An 18,485-nucleotide genomic window follows, 5' to 3' on the forward strand; every position below is an offset into this window, starting at 1 on the left:
CTAATCCCTAGTTTGTTGAGAAACAAAAGAATGTCTAAGATCCTTAGAGAATGGAGGGACAGAGCAGTAGTGGGCCTATGTGTCAGAGTCTGGGGGCACATCACTGCCATCTCTAATGTGCCCTTCTGGACATTGGAAAGGCATCAGTGCTTCTAACTTGCTGCCTTCCTCCTCCTTCTCCTCCTCATCACACTCTCCCTTTTAAGGGCTTGGGGGAGTTCTTCATCCTTACGAAAGTGAGGCAGTGATCTAGTGCAGTATGTTGCCCATGTTTCACCTCCAGTGCTTTGCTCAGAGACAGCCCTCTGGAACAATGTCAACCCTTTTAATATGTGCTTGGGACCCTAGGACCAATATCTACAAAACCACGTCCACGCCGTACAGTACTTTAAAGGGGAACCAGTACTAGGAGACCTTGTCTTAATGCTTCAGTGGGATGGATAGTCAAACCAACGGTGAACCCATCTGACTTCTTTACGCTTGCCGTAATAAGGCTAGGCAGCTGGGTCCCCAGAGATGAGATTAGAGCATTAACCCACTTTGCTAGGAAACCCCTTAGGTGCCATTACATTAAAATAATTAGGCTCATGTGAGATCCTGTGTGAAGCAAGACTTGCTGCATCCTTACATGCAAGCTAACCGGGTCAGCTTTATGGGACAAGCCTCGCATGTGAACAGCTTTGCACAGAACTAGAAAACTTGGCAGAATAATTCAAATTAGGAGGCCGACATTCAGGACCAAATAAACGTTGGAATTCTGCAAAATCAATCAATAAAAATCCCTTGGCTGGTTCTATAGACCTGGTGTGACAGTCAGGGCCAGCAGTCAGTAGCGCCGGCAGCCTTTTTGGCGCCCTAGGCGGCGGAAGGTCCCACCTCCGAAATACCGCCGACGACTGCGGTGGTCGAACATCCGGTCACCGAGGTTGCCACCCCCCAAATGTCAGCGCCCTAGGTGACCGCCTAGGTCGCCTAATGGGTTGCGTCGGCCCTGTCGTCAGTAATAGGCAGAGTTGGCGTAGGGAGGCTGCAGCTACTTGTGCTGCTGTCCATATAGACCAGGCAACCTTTGATTCTTCAGCCCAAAAGGAAACTCCTGTGCAATTGTTTTGTAAATTGCAGAATTTGACCTTGGTTTTCCCCCCTACGTTACACTGATGGCGCAAACCGCAGGAGGGGAGCCCCCAGTACAGAAAGAGGTGGGAGGAAAGAGGTGCCCACCAGGTGCCATTCCAGAGCTTGGTAGGGAGTGACTATTCTGAGGGAAGTTTGTCTTTGCAAAGCCAAGCCTCCATCAAAACACGCAGGGAGTGTTTTGCTTCCAACCCCCTGTGAACTGAACAATAGAGCTGATTTGATGGACACCATCAATAATGAAACCCTGCAGGGTTCGCGTAGCTATAGCAGAGATACGCAAATCTGGGTCAAAATGTACCTTTATGCCCCTGCCTGCATAGAAGCCACGTAAACACAGTTGGAGCCCCATAGTGTTTTGGTGGACCCAGGTCTTGTTAAGCCTGAATTCATCCATGTGAAGAGATCTGGCAATGCTGACTTGCTTAGGAGCCTGAGGCTTTTCCAGGTACAACTGTGCATTTTCAAATGACGTAAGGAATTGGCCCTGAGAATCAGCTCAAATATACGATTAATGGAAGGAGACAATCACTTTTTGTTCCACTGCTTCAGGGAACAGGCTGTCAGAGGCTGGCTACAGCTCAGCGAGTTCCCAAACATCAAAATGATGACAGATCTTGTAACAGCTTCACAGTGACAGGAGACATGTAGCAAAAGATGCCATGCATTGTAGCAGTGTCGACACCATTCTACAGCTGGATCTGACTAGGAGAAAAAATTACTCCTTTGCTTACATTTACACTTTTATTATGAATGTAGAGATTTATTGATGGATTGTTCAGCCATGTTGCTACCAATATAGAGATCTAAAAGAATTCATAACACTGGGTTTTACATCTGTCTCCTTTGGTCCCTTTTCACACTCTTCACTTCATAGTCTTGTCAATTAGTCCTTTGAGGGCTACATAAAATACTACCCATGGCTATCCTTTAATCATCACCACTTTTGATCCCTGTTCTTTGCATTTGATCTGTAAGATCATTAACTTGTGCTTGCTCTTCCTTGAGAACAGCAGCCTCTGTTTCCAGTAGTGCTTCCAATCTGGGCACTGCTTTAAACTCAGTTTTGTAATCTGGTCTATTTGGCTTCGATTCCCCCAGGGGTTCTATTTCCTGTCTGTGCTCTGACTTGAACTCTCTGAGATTCCGAGAGCACTCTCCCTCTTTTACAGGTGAAGTTGCCAAAGGAACTCTGGGTTTTGGAGCCTGCATCCACATGTGATTAAAAACTTCCTCTATGTGCAACCTCCGAGCCACATCTGGCTGCAGCATGCGGTAAATAAGATCTTTGCACTCAACGGTCAAGCTTTTGGACTTGGGAAAGTGCACTCTGTGTTCTTTCTGAATCTTTAGCATTTTTCCAATGTTTGAGTCGTCGTATGGCATTGATCCACAGACCATTATAAAAAGAATGACACCCAGACTCCATATGTCATAAATCTTAGGCTCATAGGGAATGCCCTGTAACACTTCAGGGGCTGCATATGCAGCAGAACCACAGAAAGTTTTACTGAGAATAGGCTTGCCATTTTCATCTCGAGTCAGTCGTCTGGAAAAGCCAAAGTCTGACAGTTTGATATTAAAGTCTTTGTCTAGAAGGAGGTTCTCACATTTCAAATCCCTGTGGACTACATCCAAATCATGGCAGTACTTGATGGCAGAAGACAGCTGGTGAAACATCTTGCGAGCTACATCCTCAGAGATGGCGCCTCTGCTCTTGATGAACTCCAGTAAGTCTCCTTGTACGCCAAGCTCCATCACGATGTAGACTTTGCCATCGGACGTCTCAAAAATCTCATAGGTCTTGACAATTGCGCGGTGATTCACTTTGGCCAAAATCTCTATTTCCCTGGGGAGAAATCTTTCCAGGAAGTCACGAGGAGCTTTTTTCTTGTTGATTATCTTCACGGCCACGTTGAATTTGAGTCGATCAGAGTAAGCAGATTTCACTTTAGCGTATGACCCTTCTCCCAGATTGATTCCCAAGACATAGCCTCTCTTTTTAAGGATTGCAGCATCATCCATGGTGCCAGAGGCAACAAGAGATTTCTAAACTGAAATTGACTGTGCATCACACACGCTAACAGCTTGTTCTTGTACATTCCATGGTGGTCTTCTGAGATACCCTAGTTCTCTTTAGTTGGATGATGTAGAACCTTTAGCATTGTTCTATATGTGATGTGGGCATATGACATCATAAAGCAGAGCTGATATTAGTGATGACTGAATGTATAAAATATGACTTATTTCCCACAAAACCAGCTGGGCAGGGAAGGGAAATAAGGAGGCCTGGAAGAGATTTTTAGCTGAATGGAGACACAGAAAAAGGTTGAATCCTTGATATTTTATGGAGGAAGAAGAGGCAAGATTTGGATACAATGTAGATATATGGGACAAAGGAGAGGGAAAAGTCAAAGAGGATCCTTCAGTTATGAGCCTGAGTGGACAAGAGGAGAAGGGGGTGGTGTTAACAGTGACAGAGAATGAAGGGAGTGCTGTGTACTTTGGAGTGAAAATAAGGCATTCAGATTTGGCCATGTCAGCGTTCTGATAGTGATAGGAGATCCAGGATGAGATGTGGGATTGGACAATGCCTCTTTGCATGGAATGTGATCAGTATTGCCAATAAAAATGGGAAGTCCAAGAGAATTATTTCTGATATAAAAAAGCCGTGAATCCCACCCAGTAACTTTCAGGCCATAAAGAAGTAAAGACAAGAACAAATCACAATTTGTTTTTTCTTTGCACACTGGTAAGACAATGGTGAAAGGTAAACCCATTTTCCAACATACAGGAATGAATAACGTGATGAGACTAATCTGGCAGCACAGTGAGGGCTCTGACTGAGGGGTGCTCAGTGTAAACATCCAGACCAGGTGATGCAGTCCCAGCTTGAGCAATGGTCATGGATGGAACATGGAATCTTACTGGTATTTGAATCTGGGTCTTGTAAAACCAGTGTTGCAGCCTCATGTGTCAGGCCCAGGTTTATGATTCTTGTGGTGGAAGTGCAGGAGTGAGAGGCATGGGCTCTAATTCTAGCCTTCTTTTGTGACTTTGAGCAAATTCATTAATCTCTCCCTGCCTCATTTTCCTCCTCTGTAAAATCTATGGAGAAATCCAGCCACTATGGCCCCCTGGGACCATCATAACTGGTTGCCTCCCAGTCTTTTCATGTCTTTCCCCCTTCACAAACACCCCTGTGAGGTAGGGAAGTGCTAATATCCCTATTGTGTAGACAGCCTTTGTGTGTCTCCTTTTCCTTAGTGACTTGCACAAAGTCACACAAGGAGTTTGTCAGAGCAGGGAACTGAACCTAGTACTTTAATCACTGGACCATCCTTCCTTGTTGGAGAGGATGTTACTTTCCTACATCAGCAGGTTGTCAAGGCCAAACTATGCTGATGTTTGTCATGAGGGTTGAGATCCTCTGATATTAGGGACTATGCTATAAAAGTGCAAAGAACCATTATAGAGTTGCTTGAGAACGGTTTCATAGTTTAGATCGTAAACAGGATTTATGCTGAAACACTGCTCCATTAAAAGCTTGATTTTTTTCACTTGCCTGATTACTTAGTTCAGAAAGGTTTTGTAATTAATTCCAAAGGATGGCAGAATTTTTCCGTGAAAGTTTGCAAAGGAAATTGATCAACTGACTTTTGAGAGCGGGTAATTTTTAAACACTTTTTTCTTGGTATTTTAAAGTCCTTTCCAGGGTCTGTTACCTTTTCATTTTAAACTCTGATCCACAGTCACTGGGCTTTGGACATGCTCTGATCTGACTGCAGCCAGATTGCTAACATTCATTTCTAGGAAATGACCACTTGACCGAGACTCCAAGCTGGAATTAGGTCTAGATGCTCAACTCTGATATCCTCCTCTATAGGCAGAAGGATTGTTTACTTCCCCTCACAACAGATGGGAGCAATAACTCCCCAAACCCTCGCCAACTCTGATTTAGCTTAAATACAGTCTGTTAATTCAACAGGGAGAACGGAGAGGGAATAAATAAATGTAAATTGCAAAGCCATGTCAGAGTCGAAGGTTATGCGCAACCTTGCTGGGGAGGCAGAAATTCTATTGAACGGGGGGGCTAATTGTACAGGTTGTGTAGAGATCAGTAAATCTTAGCATGAGATCAGCCATGTCCCTACTTGGCCTTCTGAACTGAACTTTCCTGTTCTCACTCCACATCTGGCTCCCATGTGTCCCCTAGTTTGATCTCTGCTTCTCTTGCTCTCTCTCATCCCCTGCCTCTCCCCCTGTTTTCTAGTCAGTGATTCACTTTTGTTCCTGTCCACTGGTTGACTCCTGTTCACGCTGCCTGATGGTTTAGTATTCTCCCTAGCCTTCCTTGGATCTAGCTTTCTAGACCAGTGGTTCTCAACTAGGGGTCTGGGGCCCACTGGGGGCCCCCGAGGTTTAAGGGGGTCCACCAAGCAAGGTTGGCATTAGACTTGCTGTGGCCCAGAGCAGAAAGCTGAAGCCTGGGGTTCCAAGCCCCCCGACCCAGGGCTGAAGCTGAAACCTGAGCAAATTAGCTTCACAAGACCCTGGGTGGTGTGGGGCCCTGGGCAACTTCCCTTCTTGCTACCCACTAACGCTGGCCCAGCCTTTTGTATGCAGACAACCAGTTGTTGTGGCACAGACGGGCTGTGGAGTTTTTATAGCAGGAGGTGGGGGGAACTCAGAAAGAAACAAGTTAAAACCCCTTGATCTAGACCAGTCTTTTGTCTGAATCAAGAAAAAAAAATCCAGACATAGTGATTCTTTTCTCTGTGCAGATTCTGTGTTAGCTCTTTAATTAGGCAATACCTTCGCAATGTGACATTCCTGATCATTCTATCAGCTGTTGCTGATTTTTCAGACCATGCCTCTGATTTAACAGTGAATTAGATCATAACCTCAACATCTCATCACAAGATGGTTATGGAAAACAGAGTGATAAGCATCCTTTGTTATCCCTGTTTGGTTCTCTGTCCTGTGGCCAGATGGTCAGCATCTAACATGCCAAAACCTCAGCATGTACCAGTTTGATGCGAGCCGATTCAGCTGGAAAGAAAAGTTTCTTAACATTTGAAATTTCCAGATTCCACCATTTAAAATAATCTATGGGCCTATGTGACATTCTGTACGTTAGGGGAACACCCAGCCACCCTCATGTTCATCCTCATATTAGGCTTGTGTGGTATCTAATGCAAAGTTTGTCATGTTGGGTGTCTTCGGAAGGCTCATGAGGCACTGAGCATGTCTACATCAGAAAGTTGCAGCGCTGGTGAGGGAGTTACAGCGCTGCAGCTTTGAAGGTGTACACATCTGCAGGGCATCACCAGCGCTGCAACTCCCTGTTTGCAGCGCTGGCCGTACTCCCGTTTTGTCTCGGGTGTAGAGGACCAGCGCTGGTAATCCAATGTAAACACTTACCAGCGCTTTTCTTGACCTCCGTGGAAGGAGGAAGCCTCTGGTAATCAAGCTGGTCTCCTTCCCCAGCTTGCTCTCGCGTTCCCGGAACCCCGAGCAAGCAGGTCTCCTTCCCTGCGGTTTGCAGGGGGGTTCGGGAACGCGAGAGCAAACCGGGAAAGGAGACCAGCTTCGCCGCGGTTTGCTCTCCCGTTCCCCGAGCAAGCAGGTCTCCTTCCCTGCGGTTTGCAGGGGGTTCGGGAACGCGAGAGCAAACCGCGGCGAAGCTGGTCTCCTTTCCCGGTTTGCTCTCTCGTTCCCGGAACCCCGAACAAGCAGGTCTCCTTCCCTGCGGTTTGCTGGGTGGCTCCGGGAACGCGAGAGCAAACCGCGGCGAAGCTGGTCTCCTTTCCCGGTTTGCTCTCTCGTTCCCGGAACCCCGAACAAGCAGGTCTCCTTCCCTGCGGTTTGCAGGGGGATTCGGGAACGCGAGAGCAAACCGCGGCGAAGCTGGTCTCCTTTCCCGGTTTGCTCTCGCGTTCCCCGAACCCCGAGCAAGCAGGTCTCCTTCCCTGCGGTTTGCAGGGGGGTTCGGGAACACGAGAGCAAACCGGGAAAGGAGACCAGCTTCGCTGCGGTTTGCTCTCCCATTCCCCGAACAAGCAGGTCTCCTTCCCTGCGGTTTGCTGGGTGACTCCGGGAACGCGAGAGCAAACCGCGGCGAAGCTGGTCTCCTTTCCCGGTTTGCTCTCTAGTTCCCGGAACCCCGAACAAGCAGGTCTCCTTCCCTGCGGTTCGCAGGGGGATTCGGGAACGCGAGAGCAAACCGCGGCGAAGCTGGTCTCCTTTCCCGGTTTGCTCTCGCGTTCCCCGAACCCCGAGCAAGCAGGTCTCCTTCCCTGCGGTTTGCAGAGGGGTTCGGGAACGCGAGAGCAAACCGCGCCGAAGCTGGTCTCCTTTCCCGGTTTGCTCTCGCGTTCCCCGAACCCCCCCTTGAAGCCGCCCAACAGCGCTGCAGTGTGGCCACATCTAACACCACTTGCAGCGCTGGTTACTGTAAATGTGACCACTCTGCAGCGCTGGCCCTATACAGCTGTACTAATACAGCTGTAACAACCAGTGCTGCAAAATTTTAGATGTAGACATGGCCATAGTGATGTTTGTTATAGGTTGTAATTTCACGTATATAGTTATGAGGCTGAGAATGTGTATTCAGGGCTTAAAGCAAGCTCCCGCAAAGACTCTCTAGAGCAGAGGGGCAGTTCACACCTCATCAGGGCATGTATGGACGTACCCCGCCCAGCCTCACAGGAACAAAGGACACTGGCCTAGGCAACAACAAAGGATCTGTTGGACTCTCCGGTGAGTCACCCCACTTCCTTCCTTGGGACTGCGATGAGGTAATGCTCACCTGACTCTGAAGAGGGGGTGTGCAAAGCAAAGAGGGAAGAAAGGACATGATAAAAGGGGAGAGACGTTTGCTATGCTCTTCCTCTTTCTTCCACCTACATCTACAGAAACTCCCCTTGGGATAACAAGCCTGGTGCATATCAATTTCTTTGTTAAATTGACGAACTCAGGCCAGGTCCAGACTAGAGCTTTAAATCGATTTTAAGAGCTTTAAATCGATTTAAAGCTGTAACCGTCCACACTACAGAGTGCATAAAATCGATTTTAAGGGTCCCTAAAATCGATTTTGGAACTCCATCAAAACGAGAGGAGTAACCCCAAAATCGATTTTTTAAAATCGATTTTATGATAGTGTGGACGGCCATCGAAGTTAATGGCCTCCGGGACGTATCCCACAGTGCTCTAGTGGCCGCTCTACACAGGTAAAGGTACTCTTCTGCTGGCCAGGTAAACAGGAAAAGCCCCGGGAACTTTGAAATTCCATTTCCTGCTTGCACAGCGTGGAGCTCTCAGCAGCAGAGAGAAGAATGCAGTCTCCTGAAAATAGGAAAAGAGCTCCAGCATGGAGCACACAGGAGTTACAGGATCTGATAGCTGTATGGGGAGAAGAGTCGGTGCTTTCAGAACTGCGCTCGAGCAGACGAAATGAGAAAACCTTTGAAAAAATTTCTAATGCCATGCGGGAGAGGGGACATACCAGGGACTCGTTACAGTGCCGAGTGAAAGTGAAAGAGCTCAGACAGGCGTATCAGAAGACCAAAGCAGCAAAAGGCAGGTCAGGCTCTGCCCCCAAAACATGCCGGTTCTACGACGAGCTTAACGCAATATTGGGGAACAGCGCAACGACAAACCCCCCCTTGTCTGTTGATTCAGAGGTGGGCGTCGTGATTCCTGCAACTACGGAAGATTTATTTGATGGCGATGATCAGTATGATGAGGACCAAGACGAGGAGGCTCCAGCAGAGAGCACAGAGCATTTAATCCCCCCAAACAGCCAGGATCTTTTCCTCACCCTTACTGAGGTTCCCTGCCAGCCATCTCAAGGCAGTACTCCAGAAAATGAAGCTGAGGGACCGTCCTCTGGTGAGTGTAATTTTTTTTTACTAAAAGCTTTGGTTTAAGGTAAGCCTTTATTACTGGGTGCTTCAAATCACGACCTGTACTTCGAGTCACTGACCAAGTAGATTAAAAACCTTTCCTAAAACACTGACCCATGAGGTGGTTTTTAGAAAAGTCTCCATCCTGCTTGTTGGGGGAACGCGAGAGCAAACCGGGGAAGGAGAGTAGCTTCGCCGCGGTTTGCTCTCCCGTTCCCCGAACCACCCAGCAAACCGCAGGCAAGGAGACCTGCTTGTTCGGGGAACGCGAGAGCAAACCAGGGAAGGACAGTAGCTTCGCCGCGGTTTGCTCTCCCGTTCCCCGAACCACCCAGCAAACCGCAGGCAAGGAGACCTGCTTGTTCGGGGAACGCGAGAGCAAACCAGGGAAGGACAGTAGCTTCGCCGCGGTTTGCTCTCCCATTCCCCGAACCACCCAGCAAACCGCAGGCAAGGAGACCTGCTTGTTCGGGGAACGCGAGAGCAAACCAGGGAAGGACAGTAGCTTCGCCGCGGTTTGCTCTCCCGTTCCCCGAACCACCCAGCAAACCGCAGGCAAGGAGACCTGCTTGTTCGGGGAACGCGAGAGCAAAGCAGGGAAGGACAGTAGCTTGATTACCAGTACAATCTACTACAGGGATTACTAGCCATTATTAACTTCCCATTTTCTCCGGACAAGGTCTGTGTGCTTCCCTGACCTGCGTCTGAGCAGAACTCTCTGTCCTCAGCCACAAGCAATAAGTATTAAAGGAATCCTAAGGTGACCTTGTGGTAAAGTAAAATGTTAAAGCTTCGGTAACAGGCACAGGTCAGTGAGGAGAAAGACTGTATGAATGGTTGTGTGAAATGTGTCTCATGATTCTTTTCTCACTCTTTCCAAACCCCACCCCCGCACACACAGCTGCACATTTCTCCAGCCTCCCTCTCGCTTCTCATCTACGTGGGGGGGGGTATCATAAGAAGACTGAGGAAAAGGAGGACGCGTGAGGACATGTTCACCGAAATTATGGCAGTAACCCGTACAGAGAGAGCTCAGCAGGGAGACTGGAAGCAATTGGTCGCAAAGTACAGGGAGGCTGCCAGTCAACGCGAAGACAAGAGGGACCAACGCGAAGACAGGAGGGACGCCAAAAATGATGTCAGGTGGCAGGAAGATCAGCGCTGGCGAGCAGCAACTCTGGATCTTCTTCGTGATCAGACTGACATCCTCCGCGATATGCTGCAAGAGCTCCGTGGTTTCAGAATGCCCCTACAGCCCGTGTATAACCTCCCTCAGTACTCACCCTGTCCCACACCTTCCAGAACCAGGCGTGTAAGAACGCGTGGGAGAAGGCTCTCTGCACCAGCCCCCTCCACTGCTGCGGACACTCCAACCAGAAGGCTTTCATTAGATTGAAAAGCCCTTTGTGTCCTGTTTTTTCCCTCCTCTAATGATCCAAACTTCTCCCATGGCACTTTTGCCTATTTTTACTCTGAGGTCATGCTATTAAGGCAGTGTGACTGTAGTTTGGTAATGAACTAAAGCAAGCAGCTTTGGAAAGCTGCATGGAAGCTAGTTATCAGCATCAGGATTTGACAATTGGGGATATGGGTAATAAAGGGAAAACAAAGAAAGCAGCCATACCATAACCTGGTCCATGAGAATTCTTGTTCTGTCTTCTCTGATGCACTTTCTTCTTTCAAACCTCCCTCCCCCTTCCTCCAAACCTCCCTCGCTCCGTCCCCCATAGAACGCTGAGTTATGAAATTTCATGCACAGTATTGTAACAACAAGCATGATGCTTGATTGATGAAAGGATCTGATTTTAAATAAAGAACACAATTCTTGTAACACATAGTAGTAACTTTATTTTCAATAAAAAAGCAGTTAAGGAAGGTTGCAGGTACTGTGCCTAGCAGCAGATGGAAGCAGCTAATGGTGGAGGTAGGTAATAATTGGGAAATACAGAATTATATGTTTTCCAATAGACAGCTCTCGCAAGTAACCTAAGCAAGCAATTGAGGAATGCTGCAGGCAAAGTATCTTGCAGCAGCAACACCGCATAGACGGGGAGGGCAGCAATCAATTGAAAGGAAAATCAGCATTCAAACTGTACCCTGGCCCATGAGGAAGCTACTTTTCAGTGCTTCTCTGATGCGCACAGCATCCTGGTGAGATCTTCTAATTGCCCTGGTGTCCGGCTGCGCATAATCAGCGGCCAGGTGGTTTACCTCAGTCTCCCACCCCGCTATAAAGGCCTCCCCCTTGCTCTCACAGAGATTGTGGAGCACACAGCAAGCGGCAATGACAAAGGGGATATTGGTTTGGCTAAGATCTGAGCGAGTAAGAAGCGTTCGCCATCTCGCCTTAAGCCTGCCAAATGCACATTCTACCACCATTCTGCACTTGCTCAGCCTGTAATTAAACAACTCCTGAGCACTGTCAAGGCTGCCTGTGTATGGCTTCATTAGCCAGGGCATCAAGGGGTAGGCTGGGTCCCCAAGGATAACTATAGGCATTTGGACATCTCCAACTGTTATTCTCTGATCAGGGAAGTAGGTCCCTTGCTGCAGCCGTTTAAACAGTGTAGTGCTCCTGAAGACACGTGCGTCGTGAACCCTTCCTGGCCATCCCACGTGGATGTTGGTGAAACGTCCCTTGTGATCCACCAGGGCTTGCAGAACCATCGAAAAGTACCCCTTGCGGTTAATGTACTGGGCACCCTGGTGTTCCGGTGCCAAAATAGGGATGTGGGTTCCATCTATGGCCCCCCCACAGTTAGGGAATCCCATTGCAGCAAAGCCATCCACAATGGCCTGCACGTTTCCCAGAGTCACAACCTTTCGAAGCAGCAGCTTAATGATGGCTTTGGATACTTCCAGCACAGCAGCCCCCACAGTAGATTTGCCCACTCCAAATTGATTCCCGACTGACCGGTAGCTGTCTGGCGTTGCAAGCTTCCATATGGCTATTGCCACTCGCTTTTCCACTGTGAGGGCTGGTCTCATCCTGGTATTATGCCGCTTCAGGACAGGAGAAAGCGAGTCACAAAGTTCAAAGAAAGTGCTCTTACGCATGCGAAAGTTCCGCAGCCACTGTGAATCGTCCCACACCTGCAGGACTATGCGGTCCCACCAGTCAGTGCTTGTTTCCCATGCCCAAAAGCGGCGCGGAACGGGTAGAACCTCACCCATAACCGTCAGGAGCTCCAACGTGCAGGGGCCCGGGGTGTCAGAAAACTCGTTCTCCAGCTCGTCATCGCTGTCGTCCCCGCATTCAAGCATTCTCTCTTGCATTTCTGCATCATGGGTCAGCAGTGATAGAACGAGAATGCGTGAATTATTTACAGCATTCGCGATCAAGGACAAGAGCAGACCTGGATCCATGCTTGCTGCAAAATGGCGTTTCCCTCACTGCAGCCAGTAAAAACAGCGCGAACTGACTGTGTGCCGTTTACAGGAGGGGGGGGGGGGCTGTACCCAGAACCACCCAGGACGGGGACTTTGATCCCATCATGCACTGGGCTAGTAACCCATAATTCCAAAGGGCAGGGACCCGTGCAGGAACTGTGGGATAGGTACCCAGAGTGCAACGCTCAGGGAAAAGATGGACGCCAGGGAACATGGACGCTCAACATCGATGTAAGTAGCCCTAGTGTGGACGCGCAAAATCGATTTTATAAAGCCTGCTTTATAAAATCGATTTTAATAACATCGATTTTACCCTGTAGTGTGGACGTGGGCTCATATAAGCTTGCAGCGTCCAGTGGGCATAACTGGTCACTGCAAGACGGAGGTTCCTAGGGTTGTGTCTGGGACTGGAGATATTGGCTAGTGGCATTTGGTTGCACAATCCAAGGAGCAGCTTACATGGTAGAGGCTGTGCGGGGACAGCCCGGGAGTGGGGGTTCTCACAGCAGAGCAGGGTAAGCCTGGCTCCCAGAGATAAGGATTGGAGTGACCTAGCAGATCACCGGTTCCACATAACACCAGAGGGGAATGTCCCAGCCTAATCCTGCGAGATACTGAGTACTCGCAACTGCCGTTGTCTTCAGCGCCTCTCTTCTTCTGACCCGTTTGAGGAGTTTCTGTAGGGTAATAACTGTATAGGGGGATTGGGGGAAGGAAGAGGAGTAGCCTGGTGTGAACAAGTCTCTAAGCAAGTGCCCTCCTGCAAACATTGCCCATTAAAGCTGATGTGCTGAACAGCTCCTGTTGCTTCCTCATCTATCTACTCTTTAAAAGTGTGGAAGAACTTTATGCAGAACCAAGCATATAAGGGCTGATCCCCAGAGTTTGCTGAGTACCTGCAAATTCCATCTGAAATCAGTGGGATTTTCAAGCGCTCAGCACCTTTTCAGTCTAGGCCTACACAGAAAAAGGTGCATGCTAAAATAATTAATGTTTTTAATTATTACTTTATCACAGAGACACATCCACATTTTCTTTAATATCTTGAGTCAAGCACACACGAATACTTCACAGTCATTTACCTCATAGTTCAAGGAAGACTTTGATCATTCACTTACGAACTTTTCATACATTACACAGCAAGACCAGCCTACAATGTATAAATAGTGAAATCAGTGCACAATCGGGCAAGAACTACAGAACAGTAACAGCCAAAAAGGGGGGCCAAGAACTTGTAAAACTTTGAGTGGCCCATATCTAAATGAAATGCTAGCATTGACTGACAGTGTTTCTGGGCATTGTTCTATATACAGATTGTGTATGCACTGTATGCACAACATTTTCTGCTTGTTTCATAAGCTTAATGCACATATTTTATCTTAATTCTGACATTGCTAACATGTATTTGGATTCTAATATAAAATAATTGGAAATATGATTATTTTCTGGCACTCTGGAATAATGAATTCTTTGTTAGTGACAGTGCACCCAGTTTTATGAATGGGTAAAGCCCTGTCTGCAATATGTGGCTTGGTTGTGGATGCAGATTCTGGCATTATATTAAACTGGCCAAGTAAAGGAGCTTATAACAAATGTTTGAAAATATCTTGGCATTCCAGCCTCCTAAGAATTACATCAGATACTGAATGGGGCCAGCAATGAGTGACTTGATCTTAAACTACAGTGACTTGGGGACAATGCAGCGTTCACTGAATGCACAGTGCATGCAAAGTCTATGGTGTGTATTTATTAGACAGCACAAATCCTTGTGCATTAGGGTAAAATGTCAAAGCTGAATTAAACAGGGCTTGTGAGACCATTGTTATTAACGAAGATAAATATTTTAACAGCAGCACACTGCAGGGAGGCTCATGTTAAAAAAAATCCATCACTAGATTACAGGGAAGTGGGGATGATTTTCCTGCCTCAGGAGGGCTTTGCTAAATCATCCCTGCCAGAGGTGACATATCACTGGGCATTGTAAAAATACTTCAGCAGATTCAGTTTGTCTTTGGAATGGACCAGATTGTGCCAAGTGTGCTGTATTAATGAAGAATGCCTTGGGAAGGGGATAGCCAGACTCGACCCTTCCCGCCTCTACCGTTGAGACAAGCTGAACACTGATACACAACCAATATCCTTGAGATATCTTCCAGGAACGTTGACCCAGCAAAGTGCCGTTTATTAATATTTGGTTGTCAGTCATGCTGCTTCACAAGGTTCGGAGAGAGCGTTTTTTAAAATCTGAAAGTAAATCAATGGCTTCTTCAGGCCTTGATCCTGTCCCTCTGCAAACCTCTGTCCTACTTCGTCTTCCGCCCAGCTGCACAGGGGCAATCGTGGCTCTTTGCCAAAATATCAGAAAGAGAAAAAAATGCATATTGTCAACAGAGAGTGATGATTGTTATTCTTTCATGCTGTTTATTACAAGTGAGCAAGTGACAAAGAAATTGACACATGCATTGTAAATGTGGGTCTGTGGCTCCTGGGCTTATGGACTCAGTGTTTTCAGGCCTGTGCTTAAGTGTCCACACTTCACGCTAAACCTGGGTTTATAATTGCTGGACCTGGGTATCACTACACTGCACATACACAGCTGAAGGCAGAGTCCTGAGCAAACCATGCCTCACTAGGAAGGGAAAGAGACCAATGGAAAGCTATATAACTCCTGTCTGGACATCTCTTCCCCATGATTTTGTAACTGGTGAGCAGTACAACCCCCTTGCCCAGTTACAACGTGTGCGGCGTAGATTGTGTCAAATGGCAGTTTTCCTGCCATCATAGCTGAGTTTGTGTGTCTTTCCTCACCTTCCGTGCCACCTAGTAGTATTTGTAATAGTGCACGCTAGGAAAATCGGGATAGCTATCCCATAGCAGGGGATAGAGCACCTGTAGGGCACAAACGGCATGTGCAGCAATGCATTCTGGGATGTCCCATTTCATACAGCGGGGAAGGGAGGAACACTGACCAAATTTATAACACAAACCCTGATTAGGGGATTCTGTCCACACTGCAACAAAACTAAACATCCTGTACTGAACTAGTTCCAGGATGACACCGATGTCAGCTTAGGCACTGGCAGGGGCAAAAAAATCCTAGCTGGCATGGCTACTAACAGCTTTCACCATATTGGGCATGGCAGAAACCCTGTGTAAGGCCAGCTGTGACAGATATAGCAAGTTCCTGCAAAGTCTCATTGAACTGAGTTTTACATACCTTTGGGTCCATTTTAGTAAATGAATGGTATATATACTATCGTGGGACAATGTGCCAGACAGGAATAGACTTTTGGACAAACGGTGTCAAGTGGTTTTTCCTAGGGAATATCTAGGGGGAGGTGAATGCAAATTCCCACCTCCAGTTATGAAAAAAACAAGGCTTTTGAAGCTCTGCCCTGAGGAGAGGACCATTGTCTACTGATTAGCAGGTCCCAGAGTCTCAAGATCAAAGGCCCAAGCTGTCTAAAGGAAAAGCTGAGCTTCGGGGGGCGGCGGGGGAGCTAGTTCTGAACTAAAGCTGCTGTGAACTTGTCACCACAGAAAAATCCCTTGGTGTGATTTGAAAGACTGACTCCTTCCAGAACCCTTGCTGGAATTGGGGGGGTGACCTCTGGTAAGCCTATTAACATGTGAGTAGGCTCTTCTATTGCTTTAGTATGTTTTCTCTGTAATGAATAAATGCGCTTGCTTAGAAAGAGCTGTGTGGTAACTTATAACTGTGGGCAATTACACTGTGTATAGGCTCTGAAGAGAGAGAGCAAACAGCAGACGCTGGCGTGTTTAGGCACGCTGGCTTGCTGGGAGTATCACAGTGTAGGCGGGGAACTCTGAAGCCTGGATGAACTCTGGTCAGGAGGGAGAGAGCTATGGGTCTCTGACCAGAGAGGTAACAGCTGAGAAGAAGGACCATGGAGGGGAAAACCAGGTGCAGTAGCTCTGAACTGTGACACCAACCCTGGCACTAAGTGATCACAAACTTAGTTCAAAGTTGGAGTGAGAACAGGGACTTAGAAGCCAGCAGCTCCCATGACTTCTGGTCAGGCTGACTACAAATTATCTTCTTCACTAGTAGATACCAGCAACAAAGGAACAAATTCCCCCTGCCCTGGGTTCGGAGCCTGAGCCCCTCTCTGATTGGCAGAGGGTTCTGTTTGAGGATGATTAGGAGGTGAAGCAGGAAAAAACAATATTTGGAGGCTGAGAAAGGCAAACAGTTACTCTGAGGAGCTTCCCGGCCTTCCTACCATGACTGCCCCTGGAATCAATAACCACGTCCTCTCTCCTGCTGACCCGTGCTGTCTGACAATAGTCCTGGGGGTTCACTATGGAATGCCCCTTCCTACTCTGCTGGTGTGCCCCCATCTCTCATCATACTGTGTCAACCTTCACTTGTTAGCAGCTCTTTGGGGCAGCACAGGGCCTCTGCCCATAAAGCACCAAGGCATGTTTATGACCCACTGAATAAGTCAAGTAACAGCTGGATGAGCAGAGGCTAAAATTGCTGGCTGGCTCAATGGAAGGAGAACAGGTAACCCCAACTACTGCTAAAAATTTGTGTGCCTTGAGAAGTTGTCATTCATGTTGACCTCAGCAACAAGGCAAATAAAGGAAATAATAGCTTCCACTTGGCAGCTGGCTGCAGCTGAATTGGTTTCTAAATATGAAAGTGGATAGAAATCTCACCATGAGAATGACAGGGCACATTGAGCAAAGGAAACTGTGGATCACAGCCGCAGTTACAGCATTCTGTGGTGTGACAGCCTCTAGAAACAGATATGTCTTCCCCTTTATTTGTGCTTAGTGGTTTATTGACTGATTATTCAAGCATGGTGTATGGCTTCTGGCGCTTCCCCTGCACCCAAGCATGATTCAAAACATCTTCAATTCGTAGCCGGTGAGACACATCAGGCTGCAGCATACGGAAAATAAGATCTTTGCATTCATGTGTCAAAGACTCAGGGAAGATAACTCGGTGTTCCTTCTGAAAGCGGAGCATTCTCTTAACGTTGGAGTCATCGTATGGCATGTATCCGCTGACCATTACATACAGAATGACGCCCAGGCTCCATATGTCATAAACTTTGGGCTGATAAGGAATGCCTTCTATCACTTCAGGAGCAGCATAAGCAGCAGAACCACAGAAGGTTTGACTGAGGATCACTTTCCCATTCTCATCCTGGAAGCATCGTTTGGAAAAGCCAAAGTCAGACAGTTTGATGTTCATGTCTTTATCCAAAAGGATGTTGTCACATTTCAGGTCCCTGTGGACAACGTCCAAATCATGGCAGTATTTGACGGCACAAGAGAGCTGGCGAAACATCTTGCGTGCTACTTCTTCAGGCAGACCTCTGTTTCTCTTGATGAACTCCAGTAAGTCTCCTCGTACACCAAGCTCCATGACTATGTAGACTTTGCCAGATGTCTCAAAGATCTCATAGATCTTGATGATAGAACAGTGGCTTACTGTTGCCAAGATCTCCAATTCCCTGGGGAGAAATTTTTCCAAGAACTCAGGAGGAACATTTTTCCTGTCTGTAATCTTCACTGCCACGTGGAATTTCAGGCGCTCAGAGTAGGCGCATTTCACTTTGGCAAAAGAGCTCTCTCCTAAATTGCTCCCCATGATGTAACCTTTCCTCTTAAGGACTGCAGCATCATCCATGGTGCCAGAAGCAACAAGTGCCTCGGAAGGTGAAACCTACAATTCATCAGTACATAAGCTAGCAGTGTATTCCTTTGCACTGCATGATGGTTGACTCTGGTCCCTGAGTCCTTTGGAGGTTACTGCTCTGAAACCTCTTGGCATTGTTTAATAGATTATGTCAGCAGGTGAGGTCATAAAGCAAAGCTGTCATGAGTGGTGACTGACTGTATAATTTAGTGGCATTATAAAGTGAAAGCCAAGCACAGGGATGATAAAGTTTCATGCATCAACGAAAAAAGACATCAATTTGTGTTCTGGACCCCTTAATAGAGGATTTGTTCTATCTTGCAAGGGGAAAGAGGTTGGTTTTAAAAGATCTCCTGTTTGGTTTTGAAATGAAAATCGCTACT

The 18,485-nt window shown here is 47.4% G+C and overlaps 2 protein-coding genes across 2 annotated transcripts; both read right to left on the reverse strand.

Moving 5' to 3' along the window:
• Positions 1 to 2,064: 2,064 nt before the first annotated feature.
• Positions 2,065 to 3,159, reverse strand: LOC115660892 (testis-specific serine/threonine-protein kinase 1-like). Its single transcript, XM_030582736.1, has one exon. It carries the CDS (start codon positions 3,157 to 3,159, stop codon positions 2,065 to 2,067), a length of 1,095 nt encoding a protein of 364 aa, XP_030438596.1.
• A 14,088-nt stretch (positions 3,160 to 17,247) lies between these two features.
• On the reverse strand, positions 17,248 to 18,093 carry LOC115660734 (testis-specific serine/threonine-protein kinase 1-like). Its single transcript, XM_030582362.1, has one exon. It carries the CDS (start codon positions 18,091 to 18,093, stop codon positions 17,248 to 17,250), a length of 846 nt encoding a protein of 281 aa, XP_030438222.1.
• Positions 18,094 to 18,485: the final 392 nt, after the last annotated feature.

This window comes from Gopherus evgoodei, chromosome 13, assembly GCF_007399415.2.
Source record: "Gopherus evgoodei ecotype Sinaloan lineage chromosome 13, rGopEvg1_v1.p, whole genome shotgun sequence".
Lineage (NCBI taxonomy): Eukaryota > Metazoa > Chordata > Testudines > Testudinidae > Gopherus > Gopherus evgoodei.

Excerpts from the sequence above, each read along its gene's own strand:
- LOC115660892 (XM_030582736.1), bottom strand. The coding sequence starts at position 3,159 with ATGGATGATGCTGCAATCCTTAAAAAGAGAGGCTATGTCTTGGGAATC.
- LOC115660734 (XM_030582362.1), bottom strand. The coding sequence starts at position 18,093 with ATGGATGATGCTGCAGTCCTTAAGAGGAAAGGTTACATCATGGGGAGC.